General features: G+C 40.0%; 1 protein-coding gene across 10 annotated transcripts in view; it reads left to right on the top strand.

The window, feature by feature from the left end:
- The window catches only part of DSE (dermatan sulfate epimerase), a 173,043-nt gene that overhangs the window by 115,033 nt on the left and 36,335 nt on the right, over nucleotides 1-21,675 (top strand). For 8 of the 10 annotated variants that reach the window (XM_060190575.1, XM_060190571.1, XM_060190570.1 and 5 more), the window contains one exon: nucleotides 9,152-9,620. The exons of 1 other annotated variant lie outside the window; for it this stretch is intronic. In XM_060190575.1, coding sequence (XP_060046558.1) covers nucleotides 9,205-9,620 — 416 coding nt within the window. In that variant the 5' untranslated portion in view covers nucleotides 9,152-9,204. Of the gene's footprint in view, nucleotides 1-9,151; nucleotides 9,621-21,675 lie in introns of those variants that run through there. One more of the 10 variants, XM_060190576.1, reaches the window with a different exon arrangement.

Here is a 21,675-nt window from a genome sequence, read left to right as displayed (position 1 = left end):
GTGAGATATCTCATGTCATACAATTCAGTTTTAAAATTATGACTTGAATGATATCCCAGAGTCATCTATGACTTATACTGGAGAACACAACCTCCTTTCCATGTGTTGATGGTGCTGTTATTGATTGTTTGATTTGCCCCAAACCCAGGACCCTTCTTACTGCATTTAGGCTGATTTCTTGTTTTCCTAGCAGCTAATAGTTTTACTGCCTGTGTAGGTTTCTGATAAGGCTAATATTTCTTGTAAGTGGATATACTGATATTCTAGTTTTATTTATATTAAGTGGGGGAAGGAGAGGAGTTCTCACTTGGTTTGCATCCAGTAGCCCTTCCTGGACTAATCAGCTAAGATAATGATGTCGTCAACTGAGCCAAGACCAAATGCTCGATTGAACCTGCTAATTCATTTGTGGCAATGACAACAGATGTTGCCTGAGTATTCATGTGTCTTCTCTTATGTAAGGCTGTTACTCTGGGGGTTTGAATCCCAGTGCCATGACATTCTAACTATGTACCTGTTTTCTTCTCTGAAAAGGAGAAACTTTGAAACTGGAATTGGTTGATATAATTTAAGTATTTGTCCCTTAGCCAGACCATATTCCAGATTCAATTGTCTCACTGGTCCCTTCTTTTGAAAAAATACAAGACAGAGGCAGGGTGGTGGCACACCTGGTTGAGCACACATGTTATAATGCAAAAGGATCCAGGTTCGAGCCCCGGTCCCCACCTACAGAGGGAAAGCTTTGTGAGTGGTGAAGCAATGTTGCAGGTATCTTTCTGTCTCTCTCCCTCTCTCTCCCCCTTCCCTCTTGATTTCTGGATGTCTCTATTAAATAAATAAGTAAAATAATTACAAAGAAATACAAGACAAACCTGTCCCCTTGAGTACACCAAGAATTATTGTCTTTGAGGAAGAAAATCAAACTCATACAAAACTTTGTTTCATCATTCTCCTTTGGGGGCAAAAGCTTGAACAAATGCTTGAAAAATTTTCATGAGTTATGTGCTTTGACTGTTGTGTCGGTATTAGCAGCACTGTATTGGGATTTCAGCTAAGTCTGTAATAAGTGATATGGTTTTGCCTTCGACAGCTAACATCTCTTGTTCCTACTTCCCTGCCTGTACTATTTAGTTGCTTTCATATAAAATATTTTATGAATGGGTTAATATATTCATGGGGGCTGGGAGGTGGCTCACAACGAGGGTGTATATGTTATTATATCCAAGGGGCTAGATTTGAGCCCTGGGCAATCACATGTGAGTATCTGCAGAGGGGAAAGCTTCATGAGCAGTGGAGCAGTACTGTGGTCGGTCTACCTTTCTCTCCCTCTCTGATTTAAACTCTCTAGCTAAAAGAGAAAAACTAGAGCCCAGTTGGTGGCACCCCTGGTTGAGCACAGACATTGCCATGTTCAAGGACAGGGATTCAGCTGCAGGGAGGAAGTTTCACACACAGTGAAGCAGAGCTACAGGTGTCTCCCCTCCCCCTCCATCTCCCCTTCCCCTCTCAATTTCTCTCTGTTCTATCAAGTAAAAAGAAGAGGGGGTGGGGGGGATGACTGGCCACCAAGAGCAGAGCAGTGGATAGGTCGTGCAGGCACCAAGCCTCAGCAGTAACCCTGGTGGCAATAAGAAAAAGAAAGAGAGGGGGTCGGGCGGTAGCGCAGTGGGTTAAGCGGGCCTGGTGCAAAGCGCAAGGACTGGCTGAAGGATCCCGGTTCGAGTCTCCGGCTCCCCACCTGTAGGGGAGTCTTCACAGGCGGCAAAGCAGGTGTGCAGGTGTCTGTCTTTCTCTCCCCCTCTCTGTCTTCCCCTCCTCTCTCCGTTTCTCTCTGACCTATCCAACAACAGCGACATCAATAACAACCATAGTCATAACCACACCAATGATAAAACAACCAGGGTAACAAAAGGGAAAAAATGGCCTCCAGGAGCAGTGGACTCATGGTGCAGGCGCCTAGCCACAGCAATAACCCTGGAGGCAAAAAAAAAAAAAAGAGAGAGAAAGAAAGAAGGAGAAAACTGACCACCTGGAATGGTGATGTATAGGCATTGGTCCCCAGCAATAACCTTCAGAGTAAAAACAAACAAACAAACAAACAAATAAATGCAGTTGTAAAAATACATAATCTTTTATGTGTGAAACTTCTTCCCTTATATGGAAAAAAAAAACCCACAAAATTTTATTGTGGTCAACTTTCTTGTTAAGTTCTACACTAAATGTATCATTTGATTTCTAACTGCCCCATAAAATTGGGAACATTTTGTAGATGAGAGAGTGGAGGCTTTGAGAGTGAATTAAGTTGATTGGAAGTAGTAAACAGCAAGAGTAGATTTATATTCATGCCTGCCCAGCTCCTTACTCATACTGTTAATCATCATGCTGTGCTCCTCAGACCTGGCAAACATTTTAAAAGGATTTCTAATCCATCTTAATTTGGTACCTGTCTTACTTTCTTTTTTTAAAAAATTAAAAAAAAATTTATTTATTTATCCCCTTTTTGTTGGCCTTGTTGTTTTATTGTTGTAGTTATTATTGTTGTCTGTCTTCGTTGTTGGAAGGACAGAGAGAAATGGAGAGTGGAGGGGAAGACACAGAGAGGGAAAGATACACACCTGCAGACCTGGTTCACCGCTTGTGAACCGAATTCCCTGCAGGTGGGGAGCCAAGGGCTGGAACCGGGGTCTTGGCGCCACGTGCACTTAACCCTCAGCACTACCACCCGACTCCCCCTGTCTCGCTTTCTACAGGGTGATTTCTCTCTGCTGCCTCTCTCTATTTTCTAAATTTGTTAGAGCCACAGGAATTGAAAGAGCTTTTGTGCTACGATGTGTTCATTTATAAACAATCACAGAACCTTTGAAAACCCACATTTTCCGAAACTTCACAGTGAACTCTTAATACTGTTTTTGCCATATTGTTACTGTAACGTAAAAGATCAAATATGTGAAAAAACATTTCACACACATTTTCTCTGTGTGTCAGTAATCATAATATAACTGGAATGGATGATGGGAACCAGAATTAACATAATGGAAACTTTCTGTTACTTAATAGCTTTTTTTTTTTTTTTTTGAGGAGGTTGGCATATCATTTGGCTGGGCCTACGCATAATATCAGTGTTGCAGTGATATATACACATTCAAATGACTGTTTGTATTATCTTGTAGTGGCAGGCTGATTCTTAAAGGACTATATTGTATTCACCGTTCAGTTCAAAAATCTAGGAGTGGCTTGCTGTCCTAACTCCAGAGAGTGAGATGAAAGAATAGGCTGGAAAACTGAATGAGGAAAGTTAGTGTATTGTAGTAGAGAAGAAAGATTGATTCTCAGTGTGGGCCGAGGATGAGAGTCAGTAGAGTCACTTGGGACTGGCACATTTCCCACTTCTTAGGTTGGGCGCCCTGCTTTGTCATGTGCACGAGCCACATTCAACCCCAGCACGCTGAACCGAGGAAGCTTTGGTACTGTGTTCCTCCCACCCCCTTACTCTTTCCATCTGAAAAAATTAATTAAAAAAAAAATCATTCAAGTGCATCCTGAACCTTAACTGTGCTTGAGCTGTAACGATGGCTTCTGAAGGTGGCTGGTGCTTTTGCCGGATCGTCTGAGGAATGCATTTTCAATGAAGCTTTATGTATCTGTTAAAGGCTCGGTTTTGATGTGCTAATAGTGTTCCATACTATGCATTGACACCAGTGTGTAAAATTAGCATCCACTCTGTCTTTCTGTGGACCTCCCAAAATTATCTTAAGAAATGCTCCTTTCATCTAATTTTATCTCACTGAATGCTTCATAGCATTTAGACTGCTCAAAGGGGAAATTCAAAGACTAAAAATAGGGACTTTTTAAGTGATTTTTCTAGATAGCTTTAAGATGGTGCTTTTGGAATTAGGTTTCACTTTAGGTTATCAGTGTAAAGCAGATCTGGAGTAGACTTTAATTAAATGTAATTGATTAGTTTGTTAATTAATGTTTTTTTTTTAGCTACTGAATAGATTTAGCATATAGGAGCCTCAGGGCCTTATTAGTGTTTTACTCCAATAGTTTTCTTTCTTTTTTAATATTTTATTTATTTATTGGGTAGAGACAGAGAGAAATTGAGAGGAAAAGGGGAGAGAGAAGGAGAGAGACAGAGAGACACCCATAGCACTGTCTCACCACTTGTGAAGCTTCCTCCCTGCAGGTGGGAACCGCGGTCCTTGAACCTGGGTCCTTGCACATTGTAACTTGTGCACTTAATCAGGTGCGCCACTGCCCAGACCCATCTGGTAGCTTTCTAGTGGAGTTTTGTCTCCCTGGAAAGTTCTCAACTAACATTGACTTTAAGTGGGAGGCAATAAGGTGGGGCTTGTTTGTTTGTTTGTTTTACTCTTTCTAGTACTGAGATTTACTAGCTTATAAACTCCAGCTTTTAATTAAGTTGTGCCAGTGTCTATAGGCTGCCTTTTATAGGCCAGGCACAGAGCTGAGCCTGGTGACGCAAACAGGAAACCATGGTGGCCTCCTTCTGTGAGGCATGGCTTATAAGCAACCACAGCAGTCAGATGTAATGTAGGTGCCACACAGGAGAAAGTAACTCTTGAGTAGATCCACAGAGACCTTCCTAGCTAAAAGAGTATTGGGGACTGGGAACATTGTGTATGATATAAGGGAGGTTCCACACTGACACAGTGAGTGCTGTGGTGGTTTCTCCTCTGGCAGTCTTCATAGACCATCTTTCAGAAGAATTTCTGTGGTTACCGCATTGGCCCACATGGTATTTTAGTAAGAACTAATGTTTTAAATATGCAGTAGCTCACAGTCTTGCTGACCTGGTACTCTCCCATGAATTTGAAGCAATAATGGAACCTTCAGTTACATATTGATACGGTGTAGTTGCCAAAGATACCTTATTAGGTTCTTTGCTTTGTAGTCAACTATTTCTGGTTAAAGTACTCAGGAGCATTCAATGCATCAATAACGGGAAGCAGGATAGCTGAGGTGACTCAGGGCATGCATGATATGAGATCCACCTTGGGCAGTGTTCTCTAGATAGTCCTGGCTATGTCAGTGACTTTTGGCCTCAAGTAGAAGAAAGAGAATAAAGCAAATCGGTCGTAGCCACTTTTAGGGAATATATATGCAGAATCTGAGATAGACAAATTCTAGTGTCTACCTAGCTTCTTTTTTGTTGTTATTGTTGTTTGTTTGTTTGTTTTGGATTTTTTTTTTTTTTGCCTCCGGAGTTATCTCTGGGACTCTGCCTGCACTAAGAATCCACTGCTCCTGGAGACTATTTTTTCCCTTTTGTGGCCTTTGTTGTTTATCGTTGTTGTTGTTGTTATTATGGTTGCTGTTATTGCTGTCATTGTTGGATAGGACAGAGAGAAATGGAAAGAGGAGGGGAAGACAGAGAGGGGGAGAGAAAGATAGACACCTGCAGACCTGCTTCACCGCTTGTGAAGCAACGCCTCTGCAGGTGGGGCCACCTAGCTGTTTACACATGCCCCCATATCTCAACCATCCTTTAGCTACAACTTGAACTACATATTAAAAACAAGGAGTTAAAGGATTTTTCAATTTTGTGCATGTAGAGGTCAATTATATATAAAGGTGAAACTATCTATTACCGCTTTGGGTATCTACAACCTCAATACTAATTGTGTTAATGACTGTCTCTAGTCTTTGTTTTGGAGAGATTTAATATATAGAGACCTACAAAATTGTTACTATGGTTGTTCTCTGAAAGGGGTGAGAAATAAGCCTGGTGGTAGTGAGGAAGGTGAAGGGGATAGCCACACTTTTTTTTTCTTGATTTTTAAGATTTTTTTATTGCCACCAGATTAATTGTTGGGGCTCATTTGCCAGCACTATGAATCCACTGCTCCAGTGGCCTCCCCCCCCCCCACACACACACCCGTTTTTCTTTCTAGTTTATTTGATAGGACAGAGAGAAATTGAGAGGGGAGAGGCGATAGGGAGAGAGAAAGAGAGAAGCTGCTTCACAGCTCCTGAAGCATCCCCTCTGCAGGTGGAGAACTGGGGCTTAAACCCAGGTCCTTGCGCATGGTGATCTGTGCCACTATCTGGCTCCAATATATATCATTTTATTGAGAGAGAATGAGAGAGAGAGAGAGAGAGAGAGAGAGAGAGAGAGAGAGATTAGACTATTTCTCAGCTCTGGCTTATGGTGGTGCTAGGGATTGAATTTGGGACTTCAGAACCTCAGAAGTGAGAGTCTTTTGCATAACAGTTATGCTACCTCCCCGATTGGTCTCTTCCTGTAACAGAGATTGAGCATGTGTGAGAGTGAACCCCCCCCCCCCCCGAGACAGAGACAGAAGCAGAGAAAGAGAGAGGGCTGTACGCGTGTTCACAGCACCAAAGATTCCCTCCGTGCGCGGGGGCCAGTGTTGAGCCTGGCTAGTGCACATAGCGAAGCAGAAGCAGTGCATTATCTCAGTGGGCTATCTTGCCAGCTCTGAATATTATTTTAGACTCAGCCTTTGTCTCCTTGTAGCCAGAGTCCACACTCCTCTTCAGACATTACCATAGAAGACTATTTTTCTTTTGGCTGGGTCTTAATCTTGAAGGATTCAGCCAGCTGCCTTGATGCTTTCTTTGGGTGTTAGACATGGGCAGAGTTCAACATGTTACTGCTGTTTTGTATTTTTAGCATGGTTATATAATTTTTAAAAATTAATCACAAGTTCTACTATTGAGATAAATCTAAAATGACAAACAGAAGCACTGCCTTTGTATTTCACAATATAGTAGAGGGCACATTCAGAAATATAACAAATACTACACTTTGTGGTAGTATCCACAAGTAATGCCACACTGCTTTTTCTCTAAGAGGCACATACATAAGTTGTGAGTGTGGATATTAATCACTGATGTGTGTTAAATCCTTTTTCTTTTTTCCTTTTGAATGTGATGAGGTAGTTTTGTTCTTGGCAAAATAGTTTGTGTTTAGCTTGTGAGGCTGATTTTTCTCCTTTAGTTTCTCCCTTTAATAATAGAAAACTACTGTTCATTATTTACACAAAACTGTCTTTTTTTTTTTTCTGGTCTGCTTTCTATAACCTTTCCCCTCTAAAGAATTTTAGGAATTCCTTGACTTTCCTCTGGGGGATTTTATGCCTGCTTTATCCCAGATGTGGGACATAGACTTGGCTGAAGGTTGCAATTTTTTTTTAAATATTCCTACATTTAAAAGTCTTTTTTTTTTTTTTTTAAATCTGTGAGCCTAAGTTGCTAGTAGGGGAGAAAAAGGACTTTTAAGAAAGTTAAGTAGTTAAGAAAATATTCAGGCTTGGTTTTAAACTTATGGCTTACTGAGAGACACCCAAATCCCATATGCAAAGACAAAATGGTAGACAGTAGATTTAAATAGATTTAAATAGTAGGGGAGAAATGTGCACAGCCTTTTGATTCTGGGATTTTACTTTGTGAATGGAGATATGTCCATTTCTAGTTTCGACAGCCCTGTATCTGATATTTTACCCCAGTAACCCAAGCAATGCACAGAGTTGGCAAACACGGCCTTGCTTTTATCTTCTCTGTTCCTACTTTCTGCTGGCACAGGGAGCACCACTGAGTCTTACTCTGAATATTTTGTCTGCTTACATTCTTATAGGTTCATCCAGCCTATCCTTGGCTCAGAGTGGAGTTTTAGGAAGAGAGAACAGCTAGAGGGAAGGTGTGTATTTTAAGAAAGACAGAATTTTCTTTTTTATTTTCCCTAATGCCCACTCATATTCCTAAATGACAGACATTTCACGATCACCTTTTGATTGTTGTGATTTTATTTATTTATTTTAAAAATATTTATTTTATTTATTTATTCCCTTTTGTTGCCCTTGTTTTATTGTTGTAGTTATTATTGTTGTTGTCGTTGTTGGATAGGACATTGAGAAATTGAGAGAGGAGGGGAAGACAGACAGGAGGAGAGAAAGACCTGCAGACCTGCTTCACCGCCTGTGAAGTGACTCCCCTGCAGGTGGGGAGCCGGGGTTTGAACCGGGATCCTTATGCCGGTGCTTGTGCTTTGCACCACCTGCGCTTAACCCGCTGCGCTACAGCCCGACTCCCTTTTTTTTTTTTTTTTAAGATTTTATTTATTAATGAGAAAGGAGAGAACTCTGGTACATATGTTGCTGGGGATTGAACTCAGGACCTCATACTGTAGAGTCCAATGCTTTATCCACTACACCACATCCTGGACCATGGTTATTGTGATTTTTCATGTTAATATCTACAAAATGCCTCACACTCTGAACTTTTATGTGTGTGACAAAATGTGAGAAGAATATGAGGGAGAATTTGAACAAGTACTATAGCAGAGTTTCTCTAAATCTAAAGTTCTGTTTCCTAGCATGAATACCAGTTTGATGTGTCTTGTTTCATTTATTAATTTACTATGTCTAGTAAGTTTTTTCGTTGTTCAAATTTGTGTTGTCTTTTTATATATTTATCTATTTTCCCTTTTGTTGCCCTTGTTGTTTTTATTATTGTTGTTGTTATTATTGATGCCGTCGTTGTTGGATAGGACAGAGAGAAATAGAGAGAAGAGGGCAAGACAGAGAGGGGGAGAGAAAGATAGACACCTGCAGACCTGTTTCACCGCTTGTGAAGCGACTCCCCTGCAGGTGGGGAGCCTGGGGCTTGAACAGGGATCCTTGTGCTTTGTGCCACATGCGCTTAACCCGCTGCCTACCGCCCAACTCCCTGTCTTGTATTTTTTTAAAAAAAAAAAACAAATTTATAAGTTTTTTTTTCTTCTCAATATTTATCTTTATCCAGTAAGTAAGGTTGCTACCTCCATTTTTTTAAAAAAAATTTATTCCCGTTTGTTGCCCAGTTATTATTGTTATTGTTGTTGGATAGGACAGAGAGAATAGAGAGAGGAGGGGAAGACAGAGAGGGGGAGAGAAAGATGCCTGCAGACCTGCTTCATCACTTGTGAAGCGACTCCCCTGCAGGTGTGGAGTCCGGGCCTCAAACCGGGATTCTTACTCTGGTTCTTGCGCTTTGAGCCACCTGCGCTTAAACCGCTGCTCTACCGCCCGACTCCCGCTTTCTGCATTTGTTTTCTCCTATGTTATGTTCCCTTGATTGACACAGCCTTCTCTCTCTCTCTCTCTCGCTCTTTTTGCCTCTCCTGCAGGACTTTTCAAAGATGGTTTGGCTGCCTTGGAGATTTGGAGATCTGATGCCACGATGAGGACTCACACACGGGGGGCTCCCAGTGTGTTTTTCATATATTTATTTTGTTCTGTGTCAGCCTTCATCACTGACAAGAATCCAGAAGTCATGATTCCCTTCATCAATGCTAACTATGACAGTCACCCCATGCTCTACTTCTCCAGAGAGGAGGTAGCGGAGCTCCAGCACAGGGCCGTCAGCTCGCACAAGCACATAGCTGCCCGGATCACTGAAGCTGTGCACACCATGCTCTCCAGCCCCTTGGAGTACCTCCCTCCCTGGGATCCCAAGGAATACAGTGCGCGCTGGAATGAAATTTATGGCAACAACTTGGGTGCCTTGGCAATGTTCTGTGTGCTGTATCCTGAGAACATTGAAGCCCGAGACATGGCCAAAGACTACATGGAGAGGATGGCAGCACAGCCTAGTTGGTAGATTTTTGTCTTTTTCTTCTTACTGTATTAATTCTGCAATTTAAAGTAAAATTTGCATTCAGCTAAAAGATACCAGATTTCCATATACAGTGTTTGTGTGTGTGTGTATGTGTGTGTATATGTGCGTGTGTGTGTGTGTGTGTGTGTGTGTGTGTGTGTATGAGAGAGAGGAAGAGAGAGTGTGAGCTAGAAGGAATGATTTATTACTTGTACGGGTGGCTTATAAATGTTATAAATGGTTCGAAGTTTAAAAAGACCTAGTAATTTTCATGTTTAAAGTTAGAATGAAAATATTTATGGACAGCCTAACCAGAGGAAAAAGCAATTTGCTGAATTGAGTAGACCATCATTTTGATTGTTAAGAATTCTTTCCCCTTTCTTAAACAAGCAGCTGGCACCATTATCTGGCCTCAGGTTCTGATGGTCTCTGACATGGTTAAAGCCTTTTGCCAAGCTAGAGAATTCAGCCAGCTAAAACTAATTTGTAGTTTTTGATAACAAGGAATTGAAAGTAATTGTAATGGGATTAAATGGCAATTTATACACAGAATTTTATCCAATAATCAGCAGATTGCCCAGACCTGTAGAGTAACCTAAGATGTAGTATAATTGTGTAAAGAATTCTAATTAGGTAGTAATTTGCTTTCAGAAGTTTGATTAGAGAACAAATTTCCTGTTTCTTTTGATCAGCTTAAATTTACTTGTTCATAATGTATCTACCTGATTTTAAGAATGATATGGGAGGAACTGATTAAAATTGTGTGTTTTTATTGAAATTGTATTTTCGTATGCATTCAAGGTTTAGTTGCATTACAAAATTTACAAGCTATGTGAACTATCCTTTCAAGCTTTTATGAACTGCTACATGTCACGGAATTGGTGATCGCTCATTTTTAAATACTTGGAAAAATCAGTGAGTGCAGTTAATGCTGTGATAAATTATATCTCACATGAATCATATTTCACATATCATAAGAGTGAAATATCATAGAATGCTTTCTGAATTTTGCCAGCATAGTAAATTTAATTTTTTTCTGAGCTTCTATCATGGTAAAGAAATTGAATTCTTCTGACATGTGTATGATTCTTTATGATCATGTATGATAAAGAATGCTATTTGCCTGTAGAGATTGAAGGAATTTCTTAATGACATCAAGATATTTATAAGCTTTAAATTTATAGTTGATTTTACTCTTAAAGGTATAGTGTTAGGTATGTACAATCATTTTTGAAGCTTACAGTATTTCAGATTGGGGTGGGGTGGTGGCACACCTGGTTGATTGCACATGTTAACAATATTTCAGATTAAAAGGATTTTTTTTTCAGTTCTTTAATTGAGGGGTTAGTGGTTTCAGGTAAGTACGGCTGTTAACACACGAGTAGAATTTCTCACGTCACCATGATAGGTAGTGTCACACACTCTCACACCCACTCTCACACCTCCACCATCATGCACCTAGACCTGAGAGCACCACCACACACACCCCCCCCCCCAGTCCTTTACTTTGATGCAATACAGCAGAATTCAGTCCAAGTTCTACTTTGTGTTTCTGCTTTCTGTTCTTGTTTCTTAAGTTCTTCCCATGAGTGAGTTCATCCCATAGTCAGCCTTCTCTTTATCTCACTGAACGTTCGTTATTCCTTCAAGCTTCATCCAAGATGAGGTGGAGAAGTTGACTCAACATTCTTAACTAGCTGAATAGTATCCCATTGTCTAATGTAACACAACTTTCTTAGCCACTCACCTGCTGCTAGACGCCTAGGTGGCTTCCAAGTTTGGGCTATTTGGTTTGTTTAGAAGCTGAGATATTTATTTATCATTATCATTATTATTATTGGATAGAGTCAGAGAGAAACTAAGAGGGGAGGGGGGATAGAGAGGGAGACAGAGAGACACCTGCAGCATTGCTTCACCCCTCGTGAAACTTTCCCCCTGTAGGTGGGGAACAGGGACTTGAATCTGGGTCCCTGTACACTATAATATGAGCGCTTAACCAGATGTGCCACTGCCTGGCCCGTTACTTATCTATTTATTCATTTTTAATTACCATGAGGGTTATCACTGGGGTTTGGTATATACACAACAAATCTACAACTCTAGGTGGTAATTTTTTTACCCCCTTCTTTATTTGATAGGACAGATAGACTTTTACTAGCTAACTGATCTGATTCTCTCCCTTACATCAAGAAAGAAAATAAAATATGAATTCAAATTTAGAATTTATTTTAATAATAAATATTAGAACAATATTTATTATTAAATGTAATTGTTACCCAGTTGACATTATGCATTAATTAAAAATGCAACCATACTTACTTTAGTTGGAAAGCTTTGTTGTCTGTAAGAGTATTCTTGGGATGTAAGAGTTTCTGTTCTTGAGCCTGCGCGATAGCTCACCCACATAATGAGCTTGTTTTATCCTGGCCACTGCAGGGAGGCTTCTGAGGGAGGCTTCAGTGTTGTGTTGTCTTCCTTTCTCTCTCTCTCTCACTCTGTCTTTCTGAAAAAGTTGGCCTGGAGAGATGAAGTCCTAGTGATGAAGAGAAGAGCAGCAGCAACAACAATAAAGTACTACTTTATGACTCAAATTGATAAAATATGACATATTAAGGTACAGATGAAAAAAATATATATATAATAAGAAAGTCATCTAATCCACTTTATAAAGGAATAGGTGTGGAACAAAATATTTTTGCAAATTTTTTCGTATAAATGAAATAACATTAGACATACATAAGACTGGTGCAAGTTTATTAATATAAAATATTCAAGCATGTGAAACCAATTTAAATGAATGCTGTTTTTTTATTTAATTTTTCATTTATGAAACAGTGACTAAACCATAGGAAAAGAGGGGTACAACTTCACACAGTTCCCACCACCAGAACTCTGTATCCCATCCCCTCCCCTGATAGCTTTCCTATTCTTTAACCTTCTGGGAGTATGGACCCAAGGTCACTGTGGGATGCAGAAGGTTGAAGGTCTGGCTTCTATAGTTGCTTCCCTGCTGAACGTGGGCATTGACAGGTTGACCCATACTCCCAGCCTATCTTTCTCTTTCCCTAGTGGGCAAGGGCTTGGGGAAGCAGAGCTCCAGGACATATTGGTGGGGTTTGTCCAGGAAAGTCTGGTCAGCATCATGCTAGAACCTGGAACCTGGTGGTTGAAAAGAGAGTTAATATACAAAGCCAAACAAATTGTTGACCAATCATGGACCTAAAGGCTGGAATAGTGCAGATGAAGTGTTAGGGGCCCCTCCATTTTGTAGATAGCTAGAAGGCATATTTTAGTTATATTCCAAAGGACCTGTAGCTATACTAGTGTTTTGTTTTTGTTTATGCCTGAGCTTGAAATCTGATATTCAGGTGGATCCTAATTATTATCTGGGGAGCTCGTGTCATGGCTGGCAGAAGGACCAGAAAGCTGGATCAGGGAAGAGAATAGCTCCCAAATATGGGAAATATTGTTGACTATAAACCCCGTGGATTTGATGTGATCTGGGGCCCATATTCAGCTTAGGAGCCTTTGTGACCTCTGCATCCCTCTAGATCTGAGCTCACATTCTGTGGTCATAAGTAGGAACTTTCCAAGCTCCCCAATATCAGGACCCATCTTCCTCAGGTGTAGCATAGAATATGTTGTCCAGCCTCCCTTCAGAGGATGGAACATTCTCCACCATTGTTGATCCAAGTTAAGGGCAAGGTCCTGTGGGGGCTCACAGAGGGGTCTGTTGTGTTGTTCCTGATAGAGATGACCAGTAACAATGGAGGGAGGGATTTATTCGAGGTCTAGGCCCATCATGTCTGTTTGGGAATCTCAGGACTCTCTGAGTAGGGTCCCAGTTGATGGGGTGGCCTGATAGTGACTAAAGAGTCATCCTTAAAGTATGCCAGTGTCTTGCCCTTATTCAGCTGTTGCGGTCCTTACTTTGATGAGGTTAGCTTTGGAGTGAGAAAACTGTAATAGAAAGTAGGTGAGGAGGGTATCTAAGAGAGGGTATCCCTCTCCCCACCCCCCTACCCCGTGAAGCTGAACATCCACCCTCACCCTCAACCCAGGGTTTTTACTTTGGTGCCCTACTCCAAATTCAGTCAAATGAATGCTGTTATTATCAAGTAAATGATAAAGGAGGGAATAAATGAAAATATGAACATAGTTCCTTAACTTCAGATTTATTAGTTATTGGAGGTGTGTTGAAATTTATTAGACTAGCATTTTATTTATGGTAGCATTGATAAAAAAGGCTGTACCTCTGTGCCATTACCCAGTTACCCAAAAATCAATCTGTGAAGTAATAGAGCTGGTCCGTTGGCTTCTTTCTTTTGATCTCAATAGAAGCTGACAGTCAGAAATTAAAATGTTACTTCTCCATCTGGTTTCAAGTTCCAGAAATGATTCTGGCATAAAATTGTGCTACAGAAACATTATATCTCACTGCCATTACTATTACTGAGGTTCTGTTTTTTAATGACTTTATCTAAAAATGTAACTTTAGAGAATTCTTGTGCGTAGTACTACGGGTGCTCAACGCCAGCCTCCTAAAATGTAACTTAAAAAAAACTTTTTAAAAACTACCAACCCCTAGAGGATTACATTTTAATTTAGATTTGAACTTCAATAACACCATTTTTTTGGCAAGGCACTATTAAATGTTTTATTTTCTACTGTTCCTGTTTAAATCTGTTAAGTTGTGTGTTCTCACCATGCACAAAGATACAGATACACACACATACACACACACACACACACACACACACACACATACATCTTGTTGCCATTTTCTTAGGGTATAGTTTATTTATGCTTTCAGAATAAAGAAAAGACTAACTTTCATTCACAAATGAGCACTGAGGATTTATGTGTTTATCAATGAGAGAGTGAGAGGAGATGCTAGAGAAGCAGAGTATCCCTCTAGCATAAGTGGTACCAGGGGCAGGTAGATTGCATAATGGTTATGCAAAGAGCTTCTTATGCCTATGGCACTGAAGTCCCAGGTACAGTCCCTTGCACTACTGTAAGCCAGAGCTGGTCAGTGCTCTGGTAAACAAACAAACGAACAAACAATAAGTGGTACCAGGTGTCAAACTCCAGCACTCTAGCACTGAGCCACCTCCTGGACTGCAAAAGACTAATGATTAATATTTTGGAATTCAATTAAAAAAAAAGTTCTTTCAGTGGCTTTTTTCAGACTTGATACAATATCCATTTTTCTTGAAAAAACTCCTGCTTTTTTTAAAACCAATGACTAATGTGTGTGTTCATTCACTCAGCAAGTCAACAAACCCTTACTGAGCCTTGAGTTTTCTTTTTCTTTTGTCATGCTGAGTGCTAGAACTTCAAAGTTGAGGAAATAGCCAGGCTTTTATTATTTGTACTGAGGGTAAGGGGTGCAGTCCTGGGGTATTTGAAACCCAAGCTAGAAAGAAAATCTTTGCTCAGAATTGAGCATAAGGATCACATAATAAGGAATTTCACAACCTTTCTAACACAACTTGCATCAGGTTTGTATCATGGGTCACTCCACTGTAGTAGACAAGTACTACTTTTTGCAGCCACAGTTACTGAATTAGAATTCGAGCTGTAGACTGGTCAGCTGTGTGCCTTCAGATTAATTTGTCTGCACTTTAGTCTCCTGGTGTGTATGTAAAGTGGCAATAACTGTTGTATTTACTTTACAGTAGGAGGAAATGAGGTACTCAATACAAAGTACTTTGCCCAGTTATTACCACAATAGTGGTACTGTTACTCCTATTTCACCTAGTTGCTGCACTTTTTTGGTTTATAACAATGCGTACAGACATACACATATCATCCTATATATGGCCTAAGGAACTAGTATTGGGGATTTATGTGGAAGTTTTGTTCATCTTTTTTTTCAATTATCTTTATTTTATTTATTGGGTAGGAACAGCCAGAAATCAAGAGGAAAGGGGGTGATAGAGAAAGAGAGACACCTGCAACACTGCTTGCAAAGCTTTCTCCCTGCAGATGGGGAGCGGGGCTCAAACCTGGGTCCTTGCACATTGCAATTTGTACGCTCAACCAGGTGTGCCACCACCCAGCCACAGTTTTGTTCATTTTTATTTCTCTCAAAACTGGAACATCTGTTTAGCTCATATAATTTTCCTTTTGCCTTTGTTCCATTAAAACTTTCAGTGACACTCTCTTGGGTCTGCATTCTCTGCATTCAAGCATAGTAACACCAAGAAAGAAGGCTTAGGGAAACACAATAATGATGTGCTTGTCTGATACTAAGAAGTCATAATTTCTGACATAGACATGCATCCAGATGTATTAATGTAGTTCATTTGTAAATTTCTGTTTTGTAAGTATACAGCTAAAAGGTCGTACTGATAGACTCACTAATATAAAGCTATTAGGCCATTGTAAAAGACAAGTTAAATAGAAACTACCTAACTCAACTCATCACACATCATCTGATATGATGTACTACAGAGAGGAAAGGAAACCTGATATGATGGTGGTCACTGAAAACTAACACGCAAAGCTTTCTCTTACCCTTAGAAGGTGAGAAAGATGAGATTTATCTATGTGCTTGCTGTATCTGCCTTTGCAGAGATACCCACATCCTTTCTCAGAACTTCCTCCTTTCTCTCCTGCCAGTGTTCAGAAATTCTTCACAACAGCAAAAATAACAGTAAGCTTGTTCTTGTTATAAAAAAAAATCAAAATTTTAAAAAGATTAGCTTATATACATATACAAAGGCAAATTATTTTTAGCCTCACCATTAATTGTCTTCCGAATGCTAGCTAGGTAGGATTTTGCAGGCAGCTTTGTGCTCTATAAAAGCTTAATTAGATCTTAATTTAAGGTCACTTTAAGAAACCGTGATGAACTGAGATCATAAAACTATAGCTGGCAATGGCAGAATATGTAATTTTTTGCACTTTAAATGAATTATTTTCATTTTAGTGTCACCTAATTACTAAACTAATTCAGTGTATACTAGTTTGGCACATGAGAATGTTGTCATTTCTGAATGGTTTCTGCATTTAAATCTTATATAGGGAGTCAGTTAAGAAACTGTCTTAAGAGGGAGTCAGGCAATAGCGCAGCAGGTTAAGCGCAGGTGGCACAAAGCACCAAGGACTGGAATAAGGATCCCGGTTCGAGCCCCTGGCTTCCCACCTTCAGGGGAGTCGCTTCACAAGTGATGAAGCAGGTGTGCAGGTGTGTATCTTTCTCCTCCCCCCCTCTGTCTTCTCCTCCTCTCTTCATTTCTCTTCCTATCCAACAATAACAACATCAATAACAACAGTAGTAGCTGCAACAATAAAAAAAATCTTATATAGTTAAACAACAACAACAGAACAGAATACTGTTGGACTCCAGATTATTAAAAATCCTTCATCAGATTTCTTTTTTCTTCATAGCTTAAACTTTAAGGTAAGAAAATCATAGAAAGCAGCTCCTGTTAGAAATTTTCACAAGCCAACTTTTAGGATTGGTGTTTGGAATCAGCACATATCTTTCTACTTCCATAATATTTTCACAATTTGTATTTCTATTTTATTTGCTTAAGTATACTTTTTTCTACACCCCCCCCACAAGATTGAGGAAACATAAGCTGTAAGATTTGCATTAAAAGTACCTGAGAAGAAAAAGAGAAAAAAATCAGTGACATCAGCAGGAACTGGAATAAGACCATTACTGAAATGAATCTTAGACACCATGAGGTTATTTGTTTGTTTGCTTGTTTGTTTTAATCCTGAGTCCCCCCCCCCACCCCCCCAGCAATGATTGTGGACTCAGTCTGTTTCAAAGCATTTGGAGTCCACAGAATTAAAAAAAAGATCAATGTAGAACTGTTACTGTACTTGACACCAGGATCAGAAAGACATTTCTCCCAGAGTTTTCATGAAGAATTCTCAAAACAGTTTGTGAGACTGTTTTGAGACTTGGTGCTGTGTTTTCACCCTGGGCGAAGAGTAAGGGTGTGTCTCCTACCACTTAACACAACACCAAGTACATTTCTGTTTAGTGAATGGATACTAGAACCTCACTGGTTGAAGACTCCCCAAAGAAAACTTCACAAAACTAGGGTTGATGTACACTCCTTCCACTCCTGCCACTTTTTTCTTCCAGGGGAGAAAAAAAGCCCAATCCTTCAGTAGATTGTTTATTATTTTTTAAATTTATTGGATAGACAGAGAAATCTAGATGGGAGGGGAGAGAAAATGAAAGAGAAAGAGAGGCGTCTGCAGTTGCACTTCACCTCTTTCCCCCTGTGGGGACCAGAGGCTTGAACCTGGTTCCTTGCACACTGTAGTGTGTGCTCTTAACCAGGTGTGCTACTGCCTGGCCCCTGTAGATTTCTGTGTATGTAGGAAAAAGGAAATGACTGCTTATCTCTTAACCAGACTCATAATATTGATAGCTGGGTTATGGTCAACTTGATACTGTGCACCTCTGCCAAGTTCTTAGAATCATATTCTGTAGGTAAAAATAAAACAAGCAAAGTCATGTGATTATTGGAAAATATTAGAGATCCTGAATCATTTCAGAGAGATGTGGTTAAGTTGGTAAAATTTCATTTATGAATAAGATATAAATGACTTTTAAAAATAGATTTGATATGGGAATATAACTTGTTGTTCAAGCTCTAGTAGATAGTATAGTTATCTATTATGCATTTTTGAGCAATAGGCTTTGTTGGTGGGGACTTTTCTATAAACATTATAACCCTAAAGAATGAATATAGCATAGTGGCTTTTGGAGAAGAGTTATGGTTTGCAGCTTGATTTACCATCTTGTGAGCCGGGCTCTTTAATCTTTATAAACCTGTTTCTTCATCTGTAAAAATGTAAGATACCTTTTTTTCAGGTAAGATTGTCCAAGCATAAAGTGAGATAATATGTATAAAGCTCTAGCTTTTTGTGCCTGACACATAGTTTTACTAAAAACTATACATATATGGAGAGAAAGAGAGGTGGTTTTATTAGGCTTTATTCCTAATTTTCTTTTGATCCACACTATTCCATGTTACCTACTCTTGTCCCTTTGGGGTTGTGTTTTTGAGAAGTACTTGCTGTGAATCATTCTTTCCCCCTTTATAGTATTTTTCTTACTTATCATCAGAAAATAAATCACAGAGGAAAGAAATTACTTCACTCTTGCATTAGAGCCAGTTAGCTACAGGAAATCAGAACTGGTGAGGGAAACAAACAAAGTTGAACTTTTGGACAGAGAAGTAGTTGTGTTTTTATTTACAACAGACTGTGTATGGAATCCATACCTGTGGACCACAAATTTCCGGAGAGTGACATCTGAGGGATCTGCTGATGTGTTGCCAAAATAAAATAAAATAAAGAAGAAAAGTGTGGGCTGGGATGGGGTGGGGGCGGGAAGATCTTACATACATTGCAGTGAACCGATCAGTTTCATGCCTGTACATTCCAAAATGAAGAGTGTGCCTGTTTTTCTCAGCATGAACTTCTGGGTTCCAAATACAGTTGCCCTGCAGCTGTTTTACAGGCTTTTTTTTTTTTGCCTTTTTAAATTGCTCATTAATATTGGGAATTAAAAAAGGGAGAGTGTAGCCGAGTCCCGGCAGTAGAGCCCCAGCAACATGAGTAAAGGCTCACGTTTTTCTCTCATGACCTCACAGTGGCAGTGGCTGTGCAGCTTAACCCAGAGTGCACCTGGAATCCATTGGATTCAATGAAGTAAATCCAGTGGACCGGCAGAAACTAATACAGGGCTCTCAGAAGACATAACTCCCAATTCCCCTGGCTAATTCTTATTCATTTTTGTTATTTTTTTAAAGGTTTATTTTATTTTTATTTATTTATTTTAAAATATTTATTCCCTTTTGCTGCCCTTGTTGTTTTATTGTTGTAGTTATTATTGATGTTGCTGTTGTTGGATAGGACAGAGAGAAATGGAGAGAGGAGAGGAAGACGGGGAGAGAAAGATAGACACCTGCAGACCCGCTTCACCACCTGTGAAGCGACTTCCCTGTGGGTGGGGAGCCAGGGCTCAAACTGGGATCCTTATGCCAGTCCTTGCGCTTGGCGCCATGTGTGCTTAACCTGCTGAACTACCGCCCGACTCCCTCATCTTTGTTATTTTTACCCATTTCCCTTGCCTCCTTTCTCCCTGTTTAGTGAACAAATGTGTGACATAGCGTTACACTTGACTTCCATTGGTGAAATGGAACTTAATATATCACACATACACACACTGATTTATAGTGATGCAACAGCTGAGACTTAACCTATGTTGTAATATATATTCGATGAAATATATATCATTTAACACAGTTTGTGGAATTCTATGAGATATACACTATTCTAATGAAATGTTACTTTAATAAAAAATGGTGACTAAAGCCAGTCACATTCTGCTTCAGATGCTTGGTAATGAGAGACCAAAATCAGTACTGCAGAGCTTCTTGCAATGGTCATTCTTTAAATATTTACAGAAATGAGGAGGCCAGGTAGTGGCATACCGAGTGGAGTGCACACATTCATGTGCAAGGACCTGGTTCAAATCTCAGGTTCCCACTTGCAGGGGGAAGCTTTACAAGCACTGAAGCAGATGTCTACAGATGTCTCTCTCTGTCTCTCCTCAGTCTCCCCCTTTCCTCTCAATTCCTCTCTATATGAAAATAACTAAAATAATGAAAATAATAAAAATATAATACAGAAATTCATATTAGAAATCTGACCGTTGGGAATGACCTCCCCTCCAGCCCACCCCACTCTTTTTTTTTTTTTTTTGCCTCTAGGGTTATTGCTGTGGCTTGGTGCTGACACTGTGAATCCACTGCTCCTGGCAGCCATTTTTTCCATTTTATTGGGTACGACAGAGAGAAATTGAGAGAGGAGGGGGAGGTAGAGAGGGAGAGTGAAAGAGAGACACCTGCAAATCTGCTTTGCCACTTATGAAGTGTCCCCCCTGCAGGTGGGGAGCTGGGGACTTGAACCTGTATCTCTGCACACATCCTTGTGCTTAACACCACCACCCCACCTGGGCAATCCCCTTCTTGAATATTATTTAATAAGTGGGTTGTTGCCAGCGTTACTCATATTAAAGACCCTAGGCCAGCATGATGGTCCGATGCTATATAACAGAAAAAAAAAAGCATGTGAAATCAGAAGTGCAGGTTGATTGAACATTGCACTTAGAATGTGATTGTTCAGGGGTGGGCAGTAGTGCACTGTATTAATTAAGCACACATAATACAAAGTGCAAGAACCTCGAAAGGATCCTGGTTCGAGCCCCTCACTCCCCACCTGCAGAGGGGTTGCTTCACAAGCACTGAAGCAGGTCTGCAGGTGTCTATATCTCTCTCCTCCTCCTCTCTCAATTTCTCTCTGTCCTATACAATAAAATGGAAAAAAAAAAACAACAAAAACCTGTCCTCCGGGACTCATAGTGTTAGCACCAAACCCCAGCAATAACCCTGGAGGCAAAAAAAAAAAAAAGTGTGTAAGCTAGTTTCCATGTAATTCAAATACAAGTAAGGAAATATTAGTTTTAGCAATGCTTCTTCCTAACTTTGTGTTTCAGATATTTTACAACAGCTATAATCATACATGATTAAGAGGAAATTCAAAGTTAGTTTTCTTTGTGGGATATGTTGTCTGACTCCAAGACTCAGTATTTTGGTAGGACGTTTGTTCACCGTTGATGAGGGTCTTGCTTTTTCCCCCACCTCTCATCTCTTCAGTAGTTTTGTGTTGCCAGGTTAAATGTAACGTGGACTTTCTGCATTGCCAGAGGGAGCTATGCTTATTCGAGCCAGAGGAATGCTTTTTCCCTGACTTGATGGATTAGTGCCTCTAACCCCATAGACAAAAGACAAGTTCTAACATAGGACAAATTAAGTTCCATATGGTCTTTACAATCTGGCTCTCAAATTTTTCTAGGATTAAGACCTTGCCAAATATAATGCTTGAATTCTTTGCCCATATCTTGAGGGGTAATGTTAGCTAGTAAGTGTTGCGTGTGTGTCCATACTTTTCTCAGTGATGCCTCACAGTTTTTTTCTTAGTTTGGCTTTCATAACAGTTCTGACACCACTT

This window comes from Erinaceus europaeus, chromosome 4 (genome assembly GCF_950295315.1).
Source record: "Erinaceus europaeus chromosome 4, mEriEur2.1, whole genome shotgun sequence".
NCBI lineage: Eukaryota > Metazoa > Chordata > Mammalia > Eulipotyphla > Erinaceidae > Erinaceus > Erinaceus europaeus.
Note: the sequence above shows the minus strand (reverse complement) of the source record. Positions and strands in the feature narration are given on the sequence as shown.